At 40.2% G+C, this 10,482-nt stretch overlaps 1 protein-coding gene across 1 annotated transcript in view; it reads right to left on the reverse strand.

Moving 5' to 3' along the window:
• Positions 1-10,482, reverse strand: part of LOC129478558 (uncharacterized) — a 78,102-nt gene extending 67,620 nt beyond the window's left edge. Inside the window, exons 1-2 of the mRNA XM_055270087.1 lie at positions 10,458-10,482; positions 10,103-10,350 (exon numbers count right to left, since the gene is read on the reverse strand). Of these exons, the coding sequence (XP_055126062.1) occupies positions 10,103-10,350; positions 10,458-10,482 (273 nt within the window). The remainder of the gene's footprint in view (positions 1-10,102; positions 10,351-10,457) is intronic.

Raw genomic sequence — 10,482 nt, forward strand, 5'->3', positions numbered from 1 at the left:
ATTAAAGAAAGAAGCTCTTTTAGCAAACACAGAAGAGGGTGGATTGGAGGCCAGGTGCGATAGCTCATGCCTGTAATCCCAGCACTGTGGGAGGCCTAGGTGGGTGGATAGCTTGAGCTCAGGAGTTTGAGACCAGCTTGGGCAACATGGTGATACCCTGTCTCTACAAAAAATACAAAAAAAAAAAAAAATTAACCAAGTGTAGTGGTGGCATGCATGTGGTCCCAGCTACTTGGGAGACTGAGGTGGGAAGATCACTTGAGCCCAGGAGGCAGAGGTTTCAGTGAGCGGAGATCATCCCACTGCACTCCAGCCTGGGTGACAGAGCAAGACTCTGTTTCAAAAAAAAAAAAGAAAAAAGAAAAGAAAAGATGGTGGGTGGGTTGGGTGGCTCTGATTTGCAAAATTCAATGTCAGACTTGCTCAGCTTCAGTGTCAGACAGAAGATTTGAAGAAGTTGTGGGAAGGACCCTAACAGAGTTAAGGCCAACCCCATGGGAACATTGGCCTCTAGTGCCTGGTCAGAACAGGACTGCATTAGATAAAGTATTTTCCAGGGTGGCCTAAAACAACTGAATCAGAGAGTGCCTGACACTCACTGGCGGTTGAGTAGAAATGCCAAAGGTGAAGGCTAACAGTGAGAAGAAGCCGTAAGTTTGAAAAGAGTTATTAAGTCAGCAAGTAGGAAGCAGTGTAGGCAGGCAGGGAAAAGGAGAGTGAAACAGGTCGGGTTTGTGGTTAGGGTTGAGGCAATGAATACTAGAAGCCTGATGGAAACACATTTTTATGTGCACAGCACAGGGGAAGGCTTGATAACTTCAATGGGAGTAAATGAGTTTGTAGAGGAACAATTCAACTGCTGATTGTTAAGTCTTAGAAGATACCTCCAGATGTCAGGCAGGACCAAGAGGAAAAGCTGGCAATGCAACACAAAAGAACATTGAATCAAGAAATGGCAGAAGTCGTGTGTCATGACAGCTAAGAGAGAAGAGAATTTTGAGAAAAGATCGAAAACCAGTGTTAGAATTGCAGAGCCTAACAACTAAGAAAACCTGCATCTGAGTGCATCAGTGATGGTGTTGGAAAGAACAATTTCATGAGAGTTGAAGGAGCAAACATCCCTTGAAGGTGAAGGAGACTGGAAGTGTAAAATGAATGCCCACATCTGGAATGTCCACCCCAGACCTTCCATCGGGTAGGTAGCACTGGCTACACAATCGGCATGGTCCAGTCCAAAATAAAAATGTGGGACACCTAATTCAAAAATTATTAAGATGGCGAAGCAGAAATTATACCAAGTCTAGGACCTGTGCTACACTGAAGGACGCATGAAGCTGGCCCCACAGATAGGAAAGAAGAAAAGTAGAATGTCATCTGGAAATAGCAGTGGCTTTCTCTAGGATGGTAGGTCTGGTTGTTATTTTAAGGCAGAGCTAGGCAAAGGTGAAAAGCTCTCTATTCCCTGTGCCACTAGATATCTTTATTTGTCATCTCAAATTCAAAACCTTCATCAAGTCATCTTCTTTTGCCGTCTTTCTTTTATCTCTTGTGAGCTGCACCATTTTTTTTAATACCTCAAACCCAAAACCTAATAAGGAGTTTGGTCCTATGCTTCAGTTTCATTGTCTGCAAAATGGAGATAATTGGGTTTCAATAGGCAAATTACGTAAAGTGCTTAGAGCTATCCTGGCAGGACTCTTCTCATTATTCTGTTTGTCTTATTAACCCAATCCTGTCAAATGTTTACTTTGAATTCTTTCTGGTAGACATTCTTTTTTCCCCTCTTTCCTAGACTGTCACCCGGGGTCTTTTCACCACTTGTAGGATCCTGAAGATTGGCTTCTCTGACTCCACGTTCTGCGCCTGCGACTGCCAAGTCATCTTTCTTGTGTGGCTTTTGTCCTATCACTGCTCCAAGAACTACCTTTCCTGCTGGCAAATCTTAAATCAATTGTGTTTTCTGCCTAATAATTAGGTTTAAGCTTCCCTGCCTGGATTTCATGGCTCTTTTTGACGTAGCGTGGACCTGGGTGGGTCAGATTGATTTAGCTTCCTGAGCTTCCCATCCACCATTCTATACGCTCCGGTTGAGGGAAGCCATGATGGTGCAACCCAAAGATGGAGACTGAGGGTGTCAGAACAATAAAAATGAAGACCTTTACCAGCCCTGCCTAAGAGTTCATCCTCAAAGGAGATAACATGGAATCCATTATAAGAAAACAGGTAAGATGTGGCCTAGAAGTGTGTACCAGGTGACTTCTGAGGTGGAAAATTATCTGATGACACCTGTGTTTCTTGTGATATATCTTTCGTTCAACCTGTACTTACTGTCTGAGGATGCTGGACTAGGACTCAGATATAAAGAAAGTCCTCAGTCCCTCCCACCTTTGAGTCCGTCATCCTTTATAGTCCTGTGCATATAGTCCTATATACATTTTTATAGCCTCTCTTAGTAGGAGTCAGTGGAGAAGAAAAGTACAGGAACTATGTGGTCAAGGTACCAGATGGCCTATGGATAGGGATAAGAAAACTGTGAGAAAAATGGCTGACAAGGTAACATTTGCATATCAAAGGCTAAGAAGCCAAGGAACTGTGGAAATATCCATGGGAGGTTAAAAAAAAAAGGTGAGGGGCAAGTGTGGTAGCTCCCCTTGAGTGTTTTTTGGGAGAGAGTGTGGGGTAGGAAATGCAGTGTCATGCTAAACCAAGAAGATAAGGCAAGTGGTAGGGAAGAGATGGACATGGTGACTGTATTAGTCCATTTTCACATTACTACAAAGATACTACCCAAGACTGGATAATTTATAAACAAAGGAATTTAATTGGCTCACAGTTCTGCATGGCTGGGGAGGCCTCAGGAAACTTACAATTATGGCGCAAGGGGAAAGAGGCACCTTCTTCGCAAGGCAGCAGGACAGAGAGCAAGCAAGAGCAGGGAAAATTGCCTTATAAAACCATCAAATCTCATGAGAACTCACTGTCACAAGAACAGCATGGGGGAAACCACCCCCAAGACCCAATCACCTCCCTCCCTTGACACATGGGGATTACAATTTAAGATTTGGGTGGGGACACAGAGCCAAACCATATCAGTGACAAACGGGGGACACTCAGCACTTCAACAGAAATGGGAGGGGACATAGTGACTATGGGAGAGTAACCAATGAGGGACCTTTTGCAGTTAGGCAGCAAATTATGGGGTTTTAAAGACAAATGCCAGCAAATATATGGGGTATAGATTTAAGGGACATAATGGGGTGGTCCTTGGGCCACACCAAAGCAGTAAGAAAAGGAAGAACAGAACTACATGAAACAAAAAGGGTAAGAAAAACAGCAAGGAACAGACTAAGGAGATTCAGCAGTACTGGGATAAGATCTGAACAAGAAGGAGAGGTCTCCGATGAGAAAATCCACCCGCTCCTCCATTCCTCACATACCCAGAATCAGCTGTGGTTTTTGTCAAGGCCCAAGATAATCTTGAATATGCTGTTTCTTGGGTTGCTTTTCCTGCAATGAGTGGATGTTTCGTTCCAGTTAAAAAGAAAGACATGTCCATTAAAGGATTAGTTATCCCCCGAAAGAGGAAAAACATGGAAAATATGATTTTGTGAAAGGGATATGGACTGTACACAAATATTTATTAAATGTCCATTAATTCCAAAATGCATATAGCAAGCACTTATTTCGCACACCAGCCTAATGCAGCAGATTATAGTATCCCTACTTTATTGATAAGGGAAATTGGTGATCCGAAAGCTTAAGAACCTAGCCCAAGGTTACACAATAAAGCCAGACTTTCAATCCATGACTATCTGGTCCTAACTACCTATATTTCCCTTCCCTGAACATCTAGAGAGGACCTTCAAACAATGCACATGGTCTGATGCAGTGGAAAATAAGAACACAGAGAGAACAGCTGTTTCTCTACTCACGTTTTAATAATGGCTTTTAATCAATAGCTCCAGAAATGTGCTAGAACCTCTCAAATTCACAGTATATCACCTTTGACTCTCTCACCCCCACCTTCCCACTTTCTCACTGGAGTCCAACTGGCACTGATGTTTTTAATAGTTTACCAATAAGCTTCATGACACCTTTGAAGAATTTCTGTGATAACTCAAGATTTCTAATCTTGGATATCCTGGTTCTGTGTATACTATTGTAATTTATTTATCACATTTTTGTTAATGAGGGTTGACTAATTTATCACTTTTAGTTTTGGCCAAATAATTAAGCCTAGCTCCTCCCTGCCCATCTCGAATGAAAACACTAGTGAATTTCCCTAATGTTTTTCTAGAAGTCTTCATTTCTATTCAGTCTTAAAAACCTACAGGGTTAAGTTAGAGATAACTCAATATAATTCACATTTGAAATCCAGAAACCTCTCTAGGTTGCAGATATCAGAGTCATATCCTCTGATATTACTCTTGTTTAGGGGGTTTATAAAAACAGATCTATAATGATGGCACCTGGCATATCACGCTGCTCAGAACTACAGCATTTTCAAGCTCCAGCGGCTATAGAAATCATCCAGTCCAATCATCTCATTTATTGATGAGGACCTTAAAGCCCAGGGGTTTAGTGTGTTGCCCAAGGTCATACAGGTAGTTTGTGGCCAACTCCAGTTTAAATTTCAGGTCTTTCAATACCCAGAACAGCAACCTCCATTATATCTCCATATCTTCTCTTGTGAAGATAAAATTATTTGTTGTCTCTCTCCAGACTATTTTATAATATCTTTCTGAATGATTAGAAAACCCGTTTAATAGGCATAAACACTGAAGGTCAGAAGAATTAAATGACTGGTCACCGAGGATGCAATGAATAGTAAGTACCGAGAGAGGAAGAACTGGGAATGAAAACACAAGTCTTCTGACTTAGAAATCAAGGATTCTATCTTTTAGGACATAGTCACATAGATGTTAAGGATATTGGCAAATAAAATTAGCAATCTTTCCAAACTCTGGGCGATATAGTATCTAGTTTACCTCAAAGTCTAGTATTTGCTCTTTTAAAATAAAATTTATTTAATTGGAATTTTGAGGAAAGAGACATTTATCTAAACACATTTTCTTTCAGCCAAGATTTCAGGAATTTGTCTTTCAAACAAATGTAGAAATGTACCTAAACACATTTTCTTTCAGACAAAAATGTTTTAAATGACTAATATCGGCAACACAAGAAAAAACATACCAATTTTACCCCAAGTAGCAGGATGACCTGGCTCTTTCCTGTTTAAGCAACACGGAACACCGGTCCTCAACTTTCAAATGTTATTCTAGTTATGTCACGGTGTACCAGTCTGTTCTGTGGCCGCTCGACTCAGTAACAGTCCTAGAAGGGGACAAGAACCATTACTGCATTCATTGACCACTTACTAGGGCCAGAGGACACAACAAGGAGTTGGAGGATTGCTAAAGCGAACTAAGCATGCTGGATGCTCTGGGGAGGACTCAGGGTGGCTTAGTAAGGTAGAAAGCGAATTGCCTCAAGGAGTTAGAGCAAAAGGGGATGTCTTCCAGCTGAGGGAATCTCAAAGGTTTTATGGAAGAGCTGAGCGTGCAAGGATGATAGGACTTAGAGAAGAGGGCTAAAAAGGAAAAGAAATGTAGGTAGAGAAAACACATTTCTGAGGTCCTGAAATCAGCACATAGATCCTTAAACTTTATTAAGCAGTTCCAAAGAAGAGGGTCTAAAGGATGCGAAGTCAACTTTTCTGTTGACATACATTTATTGGACATAAAATGCTTGCCAGTTACTGTGCTAGGTACCGGGGATGCAAAGATATGAGTAATTTTGAACAAATTTATAACAAGGTTTAGAAATGAAACTCTCACTTCAATTTATGGTAAAATGTTTGATCCACAGAAATATGCTATGATATATTTTCTTCTAGGCATTCAAAGAATTCTGCAAAGAATTCCATTCTATGTTATTTTCGGGAAAAATCCAGAATAAGACAACATAAAATAGATTTACATGTGAATATGGAGTCATACAGTATACAACCTCATTTAATAAGACAGATTTAATTGCGTAATAGGATAGACACAGAAGGCCATTCATCCTGAAAGAATCGGGTTGCCTGGCTACGCTATACCTATAAGCACGGAGGCTGCATCTCTCAGCCCCAGGACCTCAGCAAGTGCTTCCTTCACTTGTCCCTGCTGCCAGGCCATTCACAGAAGTTTCTCCCCGGGTGCCTTCTTTGTCCCTCCTCCTACCTCTGAGATCCCACTTTATCGTCGTTCACTCTCACTGTGTTATACCTCCACTGCTCCAACTGAATGGTCTATCTAAGGCACGTAAACAACTTTTAGCTCAACCAAAAGCAGCTATGGCAACACAAGTTTTAGGCCATGTGTGCAGCTGAGATGCAAGTATTATCTCAGAAAAGAAATGTTAGAAACCAGTGAAAATTACAGGTCACCGTAAATAGAAAGAAAATATAGGTATTTTAACATGATTATCACCATCTTTTGTAAGTATATTTCCATAGTTATTTTTCTGATTACTCAGAATTCTAATATAGATGATGAAAGGATCTTAAGAACATGTTTCAAACATGTCATAACAATATGCCAAGAACATACAGGTATTCACACACACACACACACACAAAGGAAAAAGAAGACATGGGTGTCTATCAAAAGGGAAAAATTAAAAAAGATGATGGCAATTATACAAATATGAACATAGTACTGACATGTTGCACAAAGAAAATTATAGAGTAGTAGAACCAATGGAAGCAGAATGTTCCAAAAGATAGTAATGTTTGTTTTTTTCCTCCTTAAATGTTATAAGCTACTACTTTATATCTATTTTTTCCCTCATGGCAAATATCAAAATCATTTCAAGTTTCACTGCTCAAATGCAATGCAATAGATTACAGGCAACAGTAAAAACAGAAAAACCCAGGTCATTTCCAAATTGACAGAAAGAATTTATTTAGAAGACTGAACTTTAAAAATCATTTAAAGCTCAGAATTTTACAATGCAAAAAGTTGATAATACAATTGACTTTTCCTAAGATATTTAGCAAACTTTCAATAATATAGTTCAGGGGAAAACCCAAGAAAATATCTTGGAAATGTCTGAGAAGGGAAAGAAGAATGCATTAAAATGTACTGCATTTATATTATGCTATTTCTGTTAAAATTATAGTTTCTCATGATTATTACTCAATAAAGATAACATGTACACAAACACATAAATCAGGTTAAAAAGCAGGGTAACTTGTTTCAAAGTTAAACTAGAAGTGTATTTTAAAATAATTGTGTAGTACATTATAGCAAAATCTCATTTCTGAGTTTCTGGAAAATATATTTTATAAACTCAAATAGCCAATATAAATCAGAAATGAATTAGATTTAGGTGTACATTATATAATTATTATTTGTAACTAAATTACATATTTCCTTAACAAGGTTAAAAATTATAGACCAGAATTTAAAATTTTATGTGTATTTCAGTGAAAACAAAATTGTACAGGTATTTGATATATAAATGTTCACACATGAAATACATTCCTTATGTGACATTAACAAGTCTTTCAGTGTAAGTTACACCACCATATTTGGAAATAAGTCCATGAAATGTAATTTTTAAATACCTGTAAGATGATTTGCAACTTTAGAATATCTGGTATGCAGTGTGAAAATACTGGTTGGAGTCATTATTCTTGAGTTCTATATATTAATTCTCAGAAGACTCCTAAACAAAGAAGTTGGAATTTGGTTCACAGTTTAAAAACTTTGAACAAATTTTCTTATGACAACCTGTTACCCACAGCAGAAGTTATCCATAAACAAAAATAATCTGGTATTTACTAATTTTATACAATCAATTGTAAAACTGCCTTGGGTCTGAAGCTTTCACCAACTGGGATTTGATGTGAATCATAACCAGGGAGAGTGAACAATGATAAATTAACATAAAAGATAGCAGTATCAGGAAAAGAAGAGGACAGAGAGTTAACACTCAGTATTAACATATATAATTAAATAAAGTTTCATTGTTTTTTACATTGTCCAAACGATCTAGTAACCTAAATCATGGAATTTCTGATCTAGCAATGGTTGTTGTCAAATTCAGTAACTAAAAATTCAACCCAGTGTAGAAAAGACACTTCTCTGTTAATTTAACATTTGTGGCTATTTTTTTAATAAATGATTTATTCAAATAAATTCTAGCCATGATGTGCTGGTTCCTATTTGCAGGCAATTATTTCTGGATTATATAAACATGTTAATTGCCAGCAAGTAAATCTTGTTTTAAAAGGCAAATGATAAGTGTGAACAGTTATCAAAATGGAGGATTCTCACTTGTGTCTCTGGCTTAAAGTCTAATTAGTGACTTGTAGTGATCCAATATTTTATGTAAATATAAAATCTAATGATTTGCCTTCTTAAATTTATAAGGTATATGAGATTATAGACAGCCTTATAAATACAAATTTTGTTCAGAAAACTGGATCTTATTTTAGAAGACATGCTCTTAACACAAATGTATTTTATGAATTATCTTAAGCTTAAAGACATACAATTATTCACTTTTATTTTTAAAGAAAAAAGTATTATAATGCATTGCAAAATATGTGCTACTGGAAATGCATCAATTTTTATTTCCCTAGCCTTACCTCACACTATAATATAGAATCAATTTTATAAAAGCAAAATTTTGATTTACTGTGAGATTAATAACATGGTTTTAAAGTCAAAAGATTTATAGAATAGTATTTCCAATTCAAACAGAATTTTGCCGGGTTTTAATTTTTCTACAAAGCACTGAAGTAAATAATTTTGTGAAAAGTTTTGCTTTAAGATGTTTTAAAGGGTTTCAAGTATTCTACAGATAGAGATTTTGGGGAGAACACCAAATTCTTTCCAAAAAGACAGCTATTTCAAGTTTTCTTTTACTCCATTGTAGAAAGTTTTGAAGACTTTTTTTTCTCCAAAATCTCATTTTCACCTGAAATAATTGTATTCAAGGGTTTCTCAGCAGGTAAAGTATACATTCTTACAAGGTTTCAAATTTCAGATTTCCAATAATGCATTTAAACTGAGCACTCCTCTTTTTGTGTATGTATCTACTATCTGCAGTTCTATTATTTACACTAAATTTTAGTCTTTTTAGTTCCTCTGAAACACGTTAGTGAACCCTCAGCAGTTACTAACCACTTAATAATTGTGAACCCGCCAGCCCCTTCAAGTAGATCGTTAACCATAAGAGTGCCTGACAATTTCCAAACCATATCCTCTGTCTAAAAGGAAAAGATAGGGCTTTGTGAGGCAGAAAGGAAGCGAAGGAAAACAAAACAAATGTAGCTCATGCTGAAAGTGAAAAGTGCTTGGACAGATTAGTATTTTCTTTTCTGCAAGGCATCCTGCCAAACTTTTTCTTTATTTTTTAAGAGGAGTTATTTTTTGGTCTGATTTTTCAGTTTCTTGGAAAGTATTGGTATTTACCACCCCCATCGGCCCCTCATAATTATTGTTGGTTGTTTTGTGTTTTTCCCATCCGTCCACGTCACACAGTGAGGATACCCCCCGCTTCACCCTGTCAAAACCCCAACTCCGGGCGACCCTGGGTTTGGAAACTCCGACTCCCGACGACACGTCCCACTCTCTCCCACTAATGCCGCTTATTTTAGTCGCAGGATCCCCCTACTACAGTTTCAGTGAAAGCCGGAAATTTTCATTTAACTCCCCACCCCCACCCCCCCGCGCCCTTCTAGCCCCCGACTCGTAGAAGGGAGCTAGGGAGCCCGGAGCTCGGAGCACTGCCGGGGCTCGGCCGCCTCCTTTCTCTCCGGAAGGCTTTAATTTGCACACTTTCTTGCCACTGCGCCACGAGCCCCCAGCCCCGCCGCGGGCTGGGTCTCCGGCAGAGTTGGCTTCGCGGGTCCCTGCCCCCACCCAGCACGGTCGCCCCCGCTGCCTCCCCGGCTGGGGCCCCCAGCGCCGGCCGGAGCCCCGCGGCCCCCGTCCGCCCCCAGCGAGCGGCGCGGGCGGCGCCCTCCGCCGTCCCTCCGCCCTCCGCCGCTGTGCCCACCCCCTCGCCGGAGAGAGTGCTGGTAACTCCTTCCCCAGAGTCTGATTACCTGCTCCGCGAGGCCGCGGACACGTGCGGAGAGCCGACTGACACTCGCAGCCCCCTCGGGAGGCCCGACGCGACTGGGCCCCTCAGGTGAGGAGCTGTGCGCTCGGGTGGGTGGGCTGCGGGGTGGGGGGTCCCGGGGGAGATCTGGGGGATTGGCCGGGGTCCGAGGCAGAACTGTGGGTGGGGTAAGTGGAGGGTGGCAGGGGTAGGGGGGACCTGTGTTTCCTTGGAATCGGCTTTGGTTAACCCCTTACGAACTGAGACGGGATTGGTTATGGGGGCCAGTTTTGGGGAGCTAGAGGATTCTCCTTATCTGACGAGAGGGGGAGATCCTATCCTAGGGACACCCACGACACCGAGATCCTGCTTCCACGTATCCAT

The sequence above is a fragment of the Symphalangus syndactylus genome, chromosome 3, assembly GCF_028878055.3.
Source record: "Symphalangus syndactylus isolate Jambi chromosome 3, NHGRI_mSymSyn1-v2.1_pri, whole genome shotgun sequence".
In the NCBI taxonomy this organism is placed as follows: domain Eukaryota; kingdom Metazoa; phylum Chordata; class Mammalia; order Primates; family Hylobatidae; genus Symphalangus; species Symphalangus syndactylus.